General features: G+C 42.9%; 1 protein-coding gene and 1 non-coding gene across 2 annotated transcripts; both read left to right on the plus strand.

The window, feature by feature from the left end:
• The first annotated feature begins 2,577 nt into the window (after positions 1-2,577).
• On the plus strand, positions 2,578-2,712 carry LOC122117421. The gene has a single exon (XR_006149161.1). It is a non-coding gene; the product is annotated as a small nucleolar RNA SNORA47 (small nucleolar RNA).
• Positions 2,713-4,708: 1,996 nt separating this feature from the next.
• Zbed3 (zinc finger BED-type containing 3) lies at positions 4,709-5,441 on the plus strand. The gene has a single exon (XM_042690958.1). It carries the CDS (start codon positions 4,721-4,723, stop codon positions 5,369-5,371), a length of 651 nt encoding a protein of 216 aa, XP_042546892.1. The 5' UTR covers positions 4,709-4,720; the 3' UTR covers positions 5,372-5,441.
• Positions 5,442-16,873: the final 11,432 nt, after the last annotated feature.

Consider the following 16,873-nt stretch of genomic DNA (forward strand, 5'->3'; position numbering starts at 1 on the left):
AGTGGGTGGGGCAGTTTGGGTTCCTAGTTTTAAAGGTGATTGTAAAGTGATTGCAGCCCTAAATGCCTTTGATCAAAAAGCACAGGTGAGAAGTGAGAGGAGAGCGGTGCCAGCTTTCATCAGGCCTAGAGAATGCATCTCCTAGGTTGCTTCTTAGAATACCTTCTGAATTTTATATGTTAATTATTTATTACTGGGAAACATCGGGGAGGGGGCAAAATCACTTGAAGCAACCGACAATAGAAAGTACAAGAAGTTGTGTTAAAAAAAAAAAAGTTTAAGAGCCCAGACTAGTTAATTCTCAATATTAAAATGTTTTGAAGTGAGGCACCTATAATCCTAGATATTCAGAGTTCAAAGCCTTTCAGCCAGCCAGGGCTGACTAATACCTGAAACTGTTTTGTACAATTAACAAGCAAAACTCAGGAACTTGGAGGCATGTAAGGCTTAAGTGATACAGTACCAACTTAGGGGGAGGGGAAGGAACTTAGCCAGTGCTTGAGGACCAGAGGTCAAGTCCCAGTACCAGCAAAAAATAAAAATAAAATTGAGTTACAAAGACCTTTAAAATAGGGCAACTTTAAATACCTCTAATTTATATTAAATTAAGCATTTCTACAAATGCAAAAAATGGATTTCACGTTTACTTTTTAGGGACCAGGTATATTTGAAATAAAGATCCACTCTAAGGCAATGTACTCCACAATTTTTATTTTTAAAATGCATTAAGAGAGAATTTTGCTGCCTTTTAGCTAATGGTAGGGATAGGCAAGAATTTGGCTTATAACAATTAGGGAATATCTCTGATTGACCAGATAGCTTTTGGCCCAGTAAGGTTTTTACAGCCTTATATAACTCTTTTTAAAATGTTTTCATAATTAACCCTTTAGTTCCCAACCTGGATATTTTTACTTTCGAACCTCATGTAAACTTCAGGCCCATAGTTCCAGACTCATTTTTCTTGTCTGGGATCTGTTTATAAACAGACAAATTTATACAGTGAACTAATAGGTTAACAGAGACAGGTACTAGGTAACTGAATTGTGGTCTACTCAGAACTTCAGATGTCAACATGTTTCAATTATTCTTTAAGCCATTCATTGATGATGTCAGTGAAAATGTATTTTGAGTGTTTCTATGTAATCTCTGTAAATTTCATATTAGTGTGAATTTCTCATGAAAAATTCAATCTCAGTCAACACATGCTTATTTAGTATTCTGCCTAGTTAATCCAACTAAAGTGAAACAACTGTGATTTACTTTTTCCTTTTTTAGAACATTGCCTGGTTCTTTGGAAGTTACCTTGCCTGGTATGTTTTATGTGTATAAGCCTAGCTATTAAACAATAAAATAAATTTCTATGGGTTGTTTATAGGATGTATATATATATATATATATATAAAATTAATCTGGGTCTGAAATAAAAGTCTACTTTAGAGCAGAACACTTTATAATTTTCATTTTTTTTTAATGTATTGATAGGGCTGTCAGTATAGCCAATGGTAGAGCACTTGCCTAGCATACATGGGAACTAGGGTCAGTCCCCAACATTACAACAAATACATAAATCAAAGGTACATGTTCCTCTGCCATTTAGCTAATAGTAAAAGAGTTTAGTTTAATAACAGGTGCTGGTAGCTTACCCTGTAATTCTAGCTACTCAGTGGGCTGAGATCTAAGGATCTTGGTTGGAAGCCAGACAAACCAACCCATGAGACTCTTCAATTAACCAGCAAAAAGCTGGGCCCTTCAGGTCTGAGTGCCAGGAAGGTATGCTATTCCCTCTCCTCCAGAGTGGACTTGGTATAATGGAGTTCACCCCAATGAAGGAATACTGATCTGACCTCAACCAAGTGTATCAAAATTACTGTTGGAAACATCTCTTTTCCCTACCAGGTGGTGAGCGTCTTGAAGCAGACACTGAGGTGATCTTGTTGGGCTGCTTGGCCACAGGTACCTATGGGACTCTTAAGTTGGTATGCAGTGGGTGGAATAAATGGATGAAAGCAAAATAGTCACATGTGGTAGTTTTAAAAAATGTTCAGGAAAAATTAAGGAAGTGAGTGGGTATGACGGTGCATGCCTGTAATCCAGCTTCTTGGCAGGTAAACGAAGGAAGGTTGCAGTCTGAGGTCTACAATCTTCTTCAGCATAGATGTCTCGGCAACTACTAGATGGCTTGATCTCATTTTTTCACTAGTAATGTGGGAGTGTGCCTTCTTGCTCTCCCTTTTAGCTTCTGCGTGGCTTTGGTTAGTGGGATGAACAAAATGACTTTTTGGTTATAGCATATCTCTGGAACAAAAGTGTTGCATATGTGTCTTTTCATCCATTTCCTGGTCATTGGAGTTTGTTCCTGGGTTATCTTGCCCATTGTTCTGGTGAGCAGCTTATCTTTTTCCTATCAGTTTGTGTTCTGTGTGGCTGAAGAATTCCCAAGCCAGATGGGTGAATCTGGTTTCTCCAAGGTCAGCACCTTGCAGTTCTAAGAGCTCAGGGGCTTGTAGAGCCTGGCAAGCTGTGAGTACTGTGGCCATGGACTGTGGATAGGGAATTTGAAGATTGTACTAAGTGCTGTGGAGGACTGAGAAGATGAGGCAGATGTGTACCGTGCTGCCTTCCATCGGTTAGCCCTCCAACAGTGAAGGATGGCCAGGCAGGGGATGGCCCTCTGCACACTCGGAGGGGCAGCACTGCACTGGCCTACAGTCATGGTGCTGCTTGTCTCTACCTCAGATGATCTAGCCCTCAAGACCAAAGGATTAAGACATCAAATTCAGTGCTTCTCACTGTGTCCATCTTGACACGGTAACAGATGGCATTCCCCACTGGTGACACCACCTTGGAAATCTGGGATTTAAAAGAAACCCAGAGACATCTTGCAGAGATATTTAAAAAGAAAAATAAAACAGTTACTGTCACCCTGGTCCTGGGAGGGTTTACATTAGTAATGACTCTCAGACTTAGGCACAGGACAGAGCTGTCCTGTGCTTTTTAAGTCCTAGCTGGCAGTCTACCACTTGAGCCATGCCTCCAGCCAGACTTTTTTTTTTTGGTAGTTGTTTTGGAGATGAAGTGTCACAGACTATTGCCCAAGCTAACTTCAAACTGTAAACCTCCAGATCTTAGCCTAAAGTGACAGGGGTGAGCTACTAGCTCCCAGCCCCCAAAAAAAATCTTTCTAGAAGGAGGTCAATCCAATCTTATGTTTGGCACTTCAGCGATGTAACAAATCTCTGAAAAAATGTAGATCTTAATTTCTAGAGACTTTTCACTTACCGTGACTAAACATATTTGTCAATTTTTGTATATCAAAAGATAAGTAAATAGCATTCTTATGTCAGAAGAACCCCCTCTACTTTTTTTTTCTTTTTTGGTGCCAGTCCTGGGCTTGAACTCTGAGATTTTTTGCTCAAGGCTGGCTCTCTACCACTTGAGCCAAAACTCCACTCCAGGTTTTTGGGGTGCTTAATTGGACTTTCCCTTCCCAACTGACTTCAAATAGAGATCCTTAGATCTCCTCAGCCTCCTTAGTACCTAGGATTAGAGGCATGAGCAACCTGTACATGGCAAGGCTTTTTTTTTTTTCCTAGTGATACATTATCTTCTTTTTTTTCCCTGCTGATTCATTATCTTCTTTTTAAATGTAGGATGTCTGATAAATGGCATGCCTGATAAAGTGAACTTGCTGTGTGGGAAAAACGTATTAGGCTGAGAAAATTATGATGCATTTGTAACAAGACTATTAGCGAGTGAATTTAAAGCTTACACTCAATACTATGAGTCCTGCAGCTCATTTTTCCTGGACTCATCTTTGTCCTCAGTCATTCCCAGTGGTGTTTAACCAGAGAGGTTCTAGAACTTTATCACAGCCTCTGCTGCTGGCTCAGAACTGACTGGATAAGCTGGCATCCCTAGCTGTCTAGGCCTGGTTCTCTCAGTTTGTCTTATGTTGTTGTTGTTGTTCATTTTTGAGGTGTTTGTCTAGAATCATACATTAGGTTTCTTGTGACTTGTTACCCTTTCTGTGAATAAATTATTGCAGTGGTGAGTTATCTTTTTAGTGGAAAAGTGTGGCAGTGACCCTTTTCACATTAGAGTTCCTTTAACACAAATATTTGTTAGACTAAGCAATACACTATTAGTTTTCTTTTCCTTCTTTTGTTGGAAGCATTCAGCAAGCTTTCTGCCTTCCAGATATAGTAGATGAGCTGTTTAATTAGAGAAAGCAATAAAAACCATTGTTGCTTTATGTCTCAGGTGCCTGTGAGAGGAGCAGAAGTCAAGCAATGATGGCTCATGCCTGTAATCCCACCTAATCAGGTGGTTGAAATCTAAGGATCCCAGGGAAATCCAAGAAACTCTTACCCACAGTTAACCAGCAAAAAGCCGTGAGTGAAGCTGTGGGTAGAGTTCAAGCTTCAGTAAAAAAGCTAAGGGGCAGTGGACAGGCCCTAACGGGGCCTAGCCTGAAGGAGGCGCACACACACACACACACACACACACACACACACACACACACGCCTAGCCTGAAGGAGGCACACACACACACACACACACACACACACACACACACCCGCTGCTTGCTTTACTGGGATGTCTGTGGTCTGGTGACTGGTTGGTTACTGGAGTTGTATGTATCTAACGGAAATTTGTAATTATTCCTCCTCCATCCCCACCCCTCGCCCCACCTCTTTCCCATGTCGATCCAGAGGAAGGAATGAGGAGTGAAGAGCCTGCCGTGAACATGGAGGAGAGCGGTGGGCAGGACGAGGCAGCGCTGGGCGGCCCGTGTCCCGGGCTGGTGCCGGTTCCTCCAGGCCACCTCGGGGCTCCGTACTCCGAGGCCTGGGGCTATTTCCACCTGGCCCCCGCACGTCCCGGGCAGCCCTCGGGCATCTGGGCCACCTGCCGGCTGTGCGGGGAGCAGGTGGGCCTGCAGGCGGGGACGCCTGCGTTGTGGAGGCACCTGAGGAGCGCGCACCGGTGGGAGCTGGAGAAGAGCGGAGCCCGGAGCTCGCCGCCCCGGGCCGCCGAGGGCGAGTGGGCGCGCCTGCTGGAGCAGATGGGCGCGCTGGCGGTGCGCGGCAGCCGGCGCGAGCGCGAGCTGGAGCGGCGCGAGGCGGCCGTGGAGCAGGGCGAGCGCGCGCTGGAGCAGCGGCGGCGCGCCCTGCAGGAAGAGGAGCGCGCCCTGGAGCAGCGAGGGCGCGCGCTGCAGGCGGAGCGCGAGTTGCTGCAGGCGCGGCTGCTGGAGCTAAGTCGCCACGAGAGCGCCCTGGCTTGTGCCACTGGGCCTCCCCTGCCGCTCAAAGACGAACCTGAAGAAGACGGGAACGTAGACCGAGGCGTCATCACAAAGATCCTGATATAAGGGCGTGGCCGCGTCCACCCGCTGGTGCCCGCTGCTGCCACTGGTGGGACCTTCCATGGGATGCCCGCCCCAGCGCAGAGCCCAAACCGCCTCGCTGGGCACAGAAGCCCCACTGGCCTAACATGAGTGCTGCGGCCCTTCGGAGCGCCCGAATGCAGAACGGACGGCACCGCGGGGAAATCCACGGCTCCAGTCACCCTTGTTGGGGCTCATAGGCCTGGTGACCAAAACTTCTTCATACACCAAAGACTCATCATACCGTGTGCCTGAGGGGACGGGACGGTGGAAATGAAGATTTTGCCCAGATTCACTCAATTCCTACCACTGGAGGTGTAGGTTAAGGTCTCCAAGTTCAACCTTCAAGCATCTGAAAGAAGAACCCCATTCAACTCCTCACGAGGTCTGGAAAAGGGGACTTTACATTTCTAGGACTGTTCTTTAACATCACCCTCTCCAGAACCCCACCAGGATAATTCCCTTCCCTCTCCCAGGGTTGCTCACCCAGCTTCCCTCAGTTCTCTTCTTTCGCTGGTTCAGACCCAAGGACAGGTGTACTGCATTTATTCTCTCTTTCCTGCTGCGCACTTCTGCCCTTTCAAGCAAAATATTAGCTTCATTCTTATCACTAAGAGGAGGAGTTCCTTCCCTATCTTCAGATCTCACTCTGGATCAAAGGAGAAAACATTCCTTCTAAAGCCATGTCTTCCTGTCTTAGTTAATTTCATACCGTTCCTCTTCCTGTTCCATTCCTCCTTTACTCTTATTCTCCCTTTCTTTCCTCAGCAATACTGTCTCCTTATACTGGGTTTTCAGCCCAGAAGGATCAGGTTTTCCTTACTGCCAATATTCCATGTTTTACTCCTTCACTGCAGATCACCTTCCTAAGCAGCATTGGACTTTCCAGACCACCACAGCCTCTCAAAGAGAAAATATGAACTTTCCCCTTATTCTCTTATTGGAATCCCTCTTTTGGGAGGTAGAATGTGTCTTTCCTCCAGAGAATTCCATTTCCTGGTGTATATTGGTTCACTTTTCCCCTCAGGCTTGTCAGTCTCAGTAAACAAAAAAATCTACTGGTCACCAGTGGCTCACACCTGTAATCATAGAAACTCAGGAGGTTGAGATCTGAGGACTGCAGTTTGAAGCCAGACCAAGCAGGAAAAGTCTGATTCATCTCCACTAAACTACTCCCCCCCCCCCAAAAAAAAAAGCTGGAAGTGGTGCTGCGGATCAAGTGGTAGAGTGTTAGCCTTGAGCACAAAAACTGTGGGACAGCACCCAGACCCTGAATTCAAGCCCCAGGACCAACACAATAATAAAACCTTAGCAACCAGAAAAAGTTGAAAGGCAGTACAATCAAGATCCATAATTGTGGCCACCACCTAGACTCAATCATGGTTAATATTTTGCCCTATTTGTGTGTCTTCTTGCCTCTTCATATGTGTGGTAGAATGTATCTGGTAAGAATGAAGACACTTCTGAGTGGTTACAATATGAATACAAACAATAACTTCCTTAGTCTCTAATACAGAGCTCTTGACCAAAATTCCCTGTTTCAAGAATAAATTATCTTTTTAAAAAATGAAGTCCTGTTGAGATTTGGCCATAACTTTAGGCTTTTCTTTTTTTATTTTGGTCGGTTGTGGGGCTTGAACTCTGGGCCTGGGCACTGTCCCTCAGCTCTTCAGATCAAGGTGAGCGTTCTACCACTTGAGCCACAGTGCCACTTCCTCCCCCGGATGATTTTTTTTTTTTTTTTTTGGGTCCGGTTGTGGGGCCTGAACTCTGGGCCTGGGCGCTGTCCCTCAGCTCTTCAGCTCAGGGCTAGCGCTCTACCACTTGAGCCACAGCGCCACTTCCGGCTTTTTTCTTTTTGCTTATGTGGTGCTGAGGAATCGAACCCAGGGCCTCATGGATGCAAGGCAAGCGCTCTACCACTGAGCCACCTTCCCAGGCCCCCCCCCCCCCCCGATGATTTTTTAAGTCTGTCTGATGACTTACCTGGGCTGGTTTCTACATTGCATTCCCAGTACATCTTCCTGATGAGTTACGGTAATTTGCCAGGATTATTGTATGCCCATCTCCAGCCCTGATAGTTCTCCCTGGATCTTGGTCCTTATGCCCCATCCTGTCCCTGCTCTGTCCCTTTCACCCTTCCCCACTGCTTGCATATCCTTCTGCAATGTACAGGACAAAGCTATCCCACTCTGCATCCTCACCCTTATCCTAACAGCTAGTATTTCTCTAGGCACCTGAAAAGTAACCAGCACACATAGCACGCACTCACGTGACCTCACTTTATTCTCATCGCCACTCCATGGAGGGCTATGAAACAGGTTATGGTGGCAAGGGGTTAGATGCTTGTACACAATCACAACTGATGAGTGGTGGCAAGAGGATGATCCAAACACAGCCAGTCAGCTTCCAGATGCCATGTTCCTAGCTACCAATACTGCCTTTGAGAACTCCCATGAGTCAATGGGGCCAACATATTTCCTTCCTCCATTTTCACTTAGTGGATTATGAGTGTTTGTGACAATAGCATTTACCTTCTGTTATAGCTATAACAAATGATTCACAAAGATAATTCACAGTCTCACAGAAAACTCATATGGACATTTTGAGATATGACCAGAGTTCTGGTCACAATCATACAAGGAGAGTAGGATCTGATACTATTTTCACTGAATTCTAAACACCTGCTCTACCAAATTTATGCCTTATTTCTGATGCCATGGCTCAGGACTCATTTATTCTTCTCCTGGGATTCATCTTCCCATCCTGTCTTCCTCAACTATGACCAGCATTTAACAACTTGACCAGGCCAAGGAATTTCCCTCAGCCAAAATTGATTACATCACTTTTCCTGCTGTAAAGCTTTCCTTATTATTCACCACCTACTTAAAGCCAAGCTTTAACTTAGAAGCCCTGAAGTCCCTTCGCCACCCATGCTGATCTTCTCTCCTATACCTATCTTATGCTCCATCCAAACTGTATTCTCTTCCTTTCATGTTCTGAAGCCCCTATATGCTTCAATTTTCCATTCCTGCATTTTAAAAAGGCCCTTACCTGGGTGCTGGTGGCTCACACCTGTAATCCTTGCTACTCGGAAGGCAGCAATCTGTGGAGCAAGCTTTAAAGCCAACCCCAACATGAAAGTTCATGAAGATTCTTATCTCCTATTCATCACCAAAAAGCCAGAGGTGGAGTTGTGGCTCTAGTGGTAGAGTGCTAGCCTAGCGCGAAGAAGCTCAGGTGCCCAGGCCCTGAGTTCAAGCTCTGGAACTGGCGCCAAAAAATACCAAACAACCCCCACAACCCCAAAAACAGTCCAGATTCTAATCTCTTAAGTATGGAAAAATTCCACCCAAGGCTAGGGGTACAACTCAGTGGTACAGCATCCACCTGTCATGTATAATGCCTTGGTCTTCAGAATCACAATAAATATATTGGAAGACCATGAAACTTTCCTTGATGGCCCCATGTTTACAGGCATTTCCTTACTTCTCTGGACTCTTATCATATTGTATTTTACAGCCCTCAGACCAGGCCAGGCCGTGCATCTTGCACATGGCTCCCCCACAGACCCCGAGCCCTTGGGGTGTTTTACTCATCTTTTAACTCGCTAGTTAGTGCCTTGCACATTGTAAATGACTGCTAAATACCTGAGACACTGAACTCACACACAAATGTTTTAAGGCCCCCAAATCTGATTGCTTTACTCATTAAAACAAGGCCAGACATCCCAACAAAGATAAATATACAGTTTTATCAACAGTGATGTTGACTAAAGAGATGGTTATTAGGCTGTTTGATATGTATCTCTTTTACTCTATCCTTGAAAGAAATATTTCTTTGTAAAGACAGTTTTGTCATTGTACAAGAAATGCAAAGGTAATGCTGCAATTTAAGCAGAGTAGCCACGAAGTCAGCCTCCCTAACCACTGTTACTTAAGACTGTTTCCTTGTGTCTCTTGTAATTTTTATTGTCACTGGAAGTATTGGAATTAAACTTCTTTATGTAGATTTGGGCTTTAAGATCTGAATTTGGGTGTTTTTCTTGTGTGTGAGAAAGGGAGAGATAGAATCCTAGGGCTTGAACTCAGGGCCTGGACATCTTTTTGCTCAAGGTTAGCACTCTACCCCATAAGACATAGTTCCATGTGTGGCTTTTTGGTGCATAATTGGAGTTAAGAGTCTCACAGACTTTCCAGCTCAGGCTGGCTTCAAACCATGACTCTCAGATCTCATCTTCCTCAGTAGCTATAATTACAGGTGTGATCCACCAGTGCCTGGCTGCTTTTAAGAACCATCCAGACTCATGTTACTCTTCCATTCCACCTACTATATCAGAACCATTAAAGAAGTGAAGATTTAATTTAGGTTTTATTCACTTCCCAATAAAAAGTGCTTACAAGCTGGGCACAGGAGGCTCATGCCTGTAATCCTAGCTACTCAGGAGGCTGAGATCTGTGGATCACGTTTCAAAGCCAACTCAGGCAGTCCATGAAACACTTATCTCCAATTAACCACCAGAAAACTGGAAGTGGAGCTGTAGCTCAAGTGGTAGAGCGCTCGCCTTGAGCTGAAGAGCTGAGGGACAGCGCCCAGGCCCAGAGTTCAAGCTCCACAACCAGCCCTCCCCCCCAAAAAAAAGTGCTTGCAGGTGCTGGACAGCCTGTTCAGGGATGGGTGAGAAAAGTGGGCCTGAGTACTGCCTGGATGCTGGCTGTGGAAATTCTGGTTTGACTCTTTCCCTTACACATGCTGCACTGAAGTTTTTATATCAAGCACAAATTGGGGATAACCAGTACTTGCAGAAAAAGAGGAAGAAATGTAGCCCTTGTCCACTCCACCATTTGACAGATGAGGAAAATTAGGCCTAGAGTGATTCGTCCATTCTCAAGAGATAGTGGTGAAGGCACTAGCCTAGGAGACTCCTGATTTTGCTCACTTAGCAAAGCAACAATGTCGATAGGGCCCAGCAGTTGAGCTGGCCTCCTTGGTGTCCAGATGAGAGGTGGGATTTGAGAATGCAGAGGTGGGATGGGAGATTTGAGATGACCTCCCTGGCTGTAGCAGATTGCTCACAGGCAGTTGTCACTACTAGTGATGGAAACATACCTCGAATATATCAGAGAGCTCCTGCTTTCTGTGACCGGTGCTACCAGGCAGTTGTCATTACTAGTGATGGAGACGCACCTTGAATGTATCAGCAGAGCTCCTGCTTCCTGTGACTGGTGCTACATTTGGGAGGGATGTAGGCACTAGAACTCAACTCCTTAGTTCCTGGGGTGGTGTAAAATGTCTGCTTATTCTTTTAGCATGAATCAAGCAGGGAAAAGGCAAGTGGGAAAAAGCAGGTAATGATAGACATGAACCAGAGGACCTTTCTAATGCCTAAATTGTTGGCCTTGTCTGTAGAAGGGTTTGGTTTGGACTGAATTGCCATGTTAAATAACTGTATCCATACTTAAAATCTCAGAAGAGACTCAACCACTGGGGATTTCTTTTTAAAGTTTTTCTTTTTCTGACACAGAATATTCTTTTTTATTCCTATACTCCTAAAGTCTCACCTTTACAAAGTCAGACAAATCTAATCTACAACCATTTTCTTATGTGAGGTAACTTTTCTTTCAATGTAGTCACTCTGGAAGATTACACAGGTATCGCTAAAGTTCTATGCTTAAAACCTTTCTGGAACTTTCTAGCCAACTTTAAAACATCCTTACCTTAGTAAATATTCATCTTTCTAGGAAAAGTTTTTTTTTATTTATTTTTTTGTCAGTGGTGGGCCTGCGCACTGTCCCTCAGCTCTTCAGCTCAAGGTTAGTGCTCTATCTACTACTTGAGCCATAGCGCCACTTCCGGCTTTTTCTGCTTATGTAGTGCTGAGGAATCAAACCCAGGGCCTCATGCATGCAAGGCAAGCACTCTACCACTGAGCCACCTTCCCAGCCCAGAAGTTTTATTTTTAAAAAATAGCTTCCAACTCTTCAGAGCAGTCTAGGGAATAAAGCAGATGATTAACCAGATTAATATTGCTGGTTAATAAGGTGAGATTACAATAAAGTCAAGATAATTACTCTTGTGCAGCGAGTAAATTGGTCTTGATAATGTTGTACCTTGAGGTTAAATAAAGGCAGCATGGTCATGATAGAAATTAAAATCCATTTTAGTTGGTTTAGATGAAAATGGATTCAGGTAGCCCTGGGAGTCATTATATATTTAAATAGTATTAAATGTTTCTTTTTATGAAAATCTTAATTATGCTATTCTCTGAAGTCTGATTTCATACTATTAAAAGTAAGGCTATAAGGAAAAACATTAAATGGTAATGAGAGCTTCATTCCTTCAGCATATATTCTCATGGGCTTTTGGTCAAGATAAGTAATGATCAGATGAATGAGCTGGCAACCTTCCTGCCCCCTCAGGTCTGCCAGTAATGGGAAGCTAAGTAATACACTGTCACATGTTTAAATACATTTAATAATATTTCAGCAACTTCTTGTCCTCAGCTTGCTAGGCAACCAAATACCATGAATTTTAACACTGAAGAAAAGTATCTCTGTTATGACAGAACCTCTGAGAAATCCTCTCCTGAGTAGGCAGAGATGTTGGATGTTGTTTGTCTCCATGCGCACCAACATTCAAAAATGGGTTTGCCTGTGATCCTGGCTACTCAAGAGGGTGAGATCTGAGGTTCTAGCTCAAGACCAATCTGGGCATGAAGGTCTTACAAGACTCTTACCTCCAATTAACCACCAAAAGCCAAAAGTGGAACTGTGGCTCAAGTGATGAATGCTAACCTTGATCACAAAAGTTCAGGGACAGCACCCAGGCCGAGTTCAAAGCCCATGCACATGCGCAATGTGCGCATGCCTGCACACACACATGCCCCCACACATACACAAATGGATATGCTCTTCATACTCCTCCTCCCTCACATTCACATTTTCTATTAGTACTGACTTGGAATTCTAAAACCCAAGTATCTCAGCTAACAGTTACTGCAATTCTCAAGTAATTCAAGATGTCATTAAACTGGGGACTGTAGCTCCACTAAGACTATATCATCTTCTACATGTCCCAAACTCTCATAAAGAATGACTAAAAAAAAATTTTTTTTTTGGGTCTGGTCATGGGGCCTGAACTCTGGGCCTGGGCACTGTCCTTCAGCTCTTTAGCTCAAGGCTAGCGCTCTACCACTTGAGCAACAGCGCCACTTCCGGCTTTTTTCTTTATGTGGTGCTAAGGAATCGAACCCAGGGCCTCAGGCATGCAAGGCAAGCGCTCTACCACTGAGCCACCTTCCCAGCCCGACTAAAAATTTTTGAAGGCAGTCTTTATAAGATTCCATTGAATGGGTCTGGAAGACAGATAGATTAGAACTATTAATAACAAATCCCAGAAAAAAAAATCTGTTCTCCTTCCACAAACCCCAAGTATTTTTTTTTTTTTTTTTTTTGTCGGTCGTGGGGCTTGAACTCTGGGCCTGGGCGCTGTCCCTCAGCTCTTCAGCTCAAGGCGAGCGCTCTACCACTTGAGCTACAGCGCCACTTCCGGTTTTCTGGTGGTTTATTGGAGATAGGAGTCTCACGGTCTCTCCTGCCCGAGCTGGCTTTGAACCGAGATCCTCAGATCTCAGCCTCCTGAGTAGCTAGGATTACAGGCGTGAGCCACCAGCGCCCAGCTAAACCCCAAGTATTTAAACGTTAAAACAGAGATGAATAGAAATTATTTGGAATTATTATACTATGGAACTTTGGGGGCCTTTGTTATTGCCTGGCCCCTGCATTCTATTAAATTCTGTCTATAATGAAATGTAAGTTCTGTGAAGGCAGTCTTCTGTTTTGTTCACTCTTTGTGTTTACAACATTGCCAATCCCATACTAAATATTTCATGGCTGTCTGCTAATGATGATGCTTTTACATATAAATTTCAATAGATCCCCTACTCCTGAGAGCTAGGACTGGCCTGCAAGATCTCACCTCGTAACAGCTCCTTTTCTAAATCCTGTAAAATCCATGCCTATTTGAAGAGTATTACCATCAGTATCTTCTTTCTCACCATCCCACCTACTAATCTCTTTATTCCTGCTTATTCCTTAGTATTTAAGAAAAATCTAGCTCTCAGTTGGGTCTATTTGAACACACATTCAATCACTTTAGGAAATGAAAACTGACAGGTTTGCTAGCCCACTTCTAATCCTGTCACATCTGTAACCACCACCTCCACTCCATGGATTCCCTTCCTACATCTCCATCCAGAGTATTAGTAGTAGTAATAATGTTACTAGACACAAATAAGTGTTTATTATGCATGACACTGTATACAGCACCACAGTTTCTTCCCCGCAGTTCCATTCAAATAAATGTTCATTATGTGAAATCTAGACCTTTAAAAAGTGGCATGAATGCAAAAGGGACTGGAATGGTGAGGGCAAGAGGAGACTGGACGAATGAGGGAAGATGAAAGGAGAGGGTGATGGAGGGCTGAATCTGATCAAAGTACACTATATGAATGTGTGAAAATAGAATAATAAAATCGATTAAAATTATTTTTAAGGGAGGGAAAGAGAGTAAGAGTGATATATAGTTTAGGTGCATTATTTGTTTGTGATGTTAGTTCTTTTGTACAATATATGCCAATAATAAATTCCTAAGGAAAAATGTTTGAAGGTCCTTCAGCTCAGAAGTGGTAGAGCTGAAACTTGAACCCAAGTCAGACTCTGGTTTGTGCTCTTAATCATCCCAAGGGAAAGAGAACTAAGATTTCTGATAATAGGTGATTTGACCTTGAGTGAAAAAGAAACCTTTTCTTCTCTCTCATTTCACCATCTTGTTTTTGTTTTTTGTTTTTTCCAGTCTTAGGAATGGAACCTAGGGCTTCATATAAGCCAGGCCTCTAGCTAGACCTCAGACCAAATATAAACATCATAACCTTCAGTTTTCTATTTAATAGGCAAGAATATATGTTTCGTGTTTGCACTGTGCCTAACAAACATTGCCCATTCTACTTCAACAGCAAGTGTTTAGTAAGAACCCTAAGTAATTAATCTTGTTCTATGAATAAAGAGCCTGCTATGAAAAACACAAAAGGTTTACTGCTTCCCATGACCTGCACAGCACAGCTGCTCAATAAATATTCCTACAGAGTTCAAACCCTTGAGTTCTCTCTAGTCTCCCTTGTCTCTCTTCAATTAGGTATCCTCCAATAATGCCGAGCCATTCTGCCAAGTATCTTTCAGGAAGTGCTATGGGCCAGGTGTAGCTTGGTGGCAGAGTGCTACCCAACATGAGCCAGGTTCTGAGTTCAATTCCTAGCATCATTATTAAAAAAAGAAAAAACAAAGTTATGTGCTGGTGGTTCACACCTGTAATCCTAGCTACTTAAGAGGCTGAGATCTGAGGATCATAGTTCAAAGCCAGCCTGGGCAGTAAGGTCTGTGAGATTCTTATTTCCAATTAACCATCAGAAAACCAGAAGTAGCATTATGGCTCAAAGTGGTAGACCACTAGCCTTGCGTGAAAAAGCTCAGGGACAGGCCTAGGCTCTGAGTTCAAGCCCCATGACTGATCACCAAAAAATATAATAATAAAATTAAAAAGTGGTGTGTGTTTCCGATGATTTCTTATTGCTATTGATTTTTTAAAAAGACATGCAAAATAGTCTGGGGTTAAGGCTGATGTCTTCCCCATTTAAAGGTGAATTCCTACTCATTACAAATGGGGTTAACCAATTATACCAGTTTACTTTTTAAAAGTTAAAATGCAGAGCTGGGCACAGTGGTATGCAGTAGTCATAGCTACTCAAGAAAATGGCTTGAGGCCAGAGTTTAATTAAGGTCAATCTAGTGACATTAAGGACCTCCAATCTCAAAAACAAAACAAAATGTTCAAATATAAAAATAATAAAATGAGAAGTAAAATTCTGCTTATTTCTTGAGTTACTAAAAAATTGATATGCATTTATTTTTAAAATGAAAATGAGAGGGAAGGGGTGACACAATGCCAAAGAAATGACTCATTATCTGAGTTATGTAACTGTAACTACTCTATACATCACCTTTAAAACAATTTTAAAAAACTAAAAAAAAAAAAATCAGTAAAAAAGATTTTGCTGTATATACTACAATCTTTTTTAAAATCAGAAAGCAGTGCGGGCCAGGTGTGGTGTCACACACTAGTAATTCCTGCACTATGGAAGCAGAGAAAGAAGACTACAAATTCCAGGCCTGCCTGGCCTACTTTGTAAGATCTTGTCTCAAAAAACTAGGGGATAGAGATATATATAGATCAGTGGTAGAGAGCCTGCCTAACATGTACAAGGCTCTGGGTTCCATCAGCAGCATTGCAAAAACAAATCAACAAAAAGTTGTAATAGAATATTCTACATGAGGCTATAGGTGTTCTATATTGATCATCAGAATTGATTCACAGTATGAATGCAGTAAGGATGTATCACAATCAAAGCAACCACCTCTATGGATGGATCAACAGTTGGTAGGTTAGGGTATTTGGTTACCCATTCAAATATTTGCTGTCCTCATTCTGCTTTGTCCATTGAACCCTGACTGTGTTCCAATGACAACATGCTTATCCTATTGCATGCTTTTGTGGAGTCCCTTACTCATAAAGCCATGCTGGGTGGTTCTGGCTAAGAAACCTAACTGATAGATGGTGACATTTCTCAGGATATAGGAAGTGGCACCAAACAATGCTCTAACTCCATTCTTCCTGAGATGACTATGATAGCTAATACTGAAAGTCATTTTAACAAGGTCACAAGGCAACACTAAGACAAGCAGGTAGGCAGTAGAGAAGAAAGCGCTTGTATGTCTGTACCCACCCACATACAGAGGCATCGTCTCACTTTCAAGAATCCAAGTGCATTTTGGCCTGAATGTCTTTAAAAAAAAAGTGGGGGGGGGAGGGGAAAGGAAATGCTTTACATTAAAAGTTCAGTGCAGACTTGTAAGTGATATCCTACAGAACAAAAAACATAGTAGAACTTGTAAGTGATATCCTACAGAACAAAAAACATAGTAGAACTAGATGTAAAGAAAACTGTTTTCAGATGTTCCTCAAAGCACCTTTAGGGGCTGGGTCCAAAAATGTTCTGGTGCCATGCCACACATGCTTGTCTGGTAAGTTGTATACAATCTGTGACACTTCTGCTTTCCCTTGAGATGTCTGTTTTCTTTAACCTACTCTGAAAATACTCCAGGTTCCTAAGTAATCTGCATGAAAAACTGGAAGATTTTGATTTAGATAAACCATTACATTTTCCCAAAGCAAGGAAACAGAATAAAAATAAAATATTACAGGGCTGTTTTCAAAAGCAGTAAAATAGTTCCTTTCTGTGAGGTTAAGAGTACTTTTCCTAGTTACTTAATATCAGAAAAGAATTTCTATTGCTTTAATGAAGATGGTTTTTTTCAATTTTGCCAATCTCTAATATTGGCAAAAATATAAGATGCCAGTGTTCTTAAAATTCAG

This window comes from Dipodomys spectabilis, unplaced genomic scaffold (genome assembly GCF_019054845.1).
Source record: "Dipodomys spectabilis isolate Male_0828 unplaced genomic scaffold, ASM1905484v1 ptg000140l, whole genome shotgun sequence".
Lineage (NCBI taxonomy): Eukaryota > Metazoa > Chordata > Mammalia > Rodentia > Heteromyidae > Dipodomys > Dipodomys spectabilis.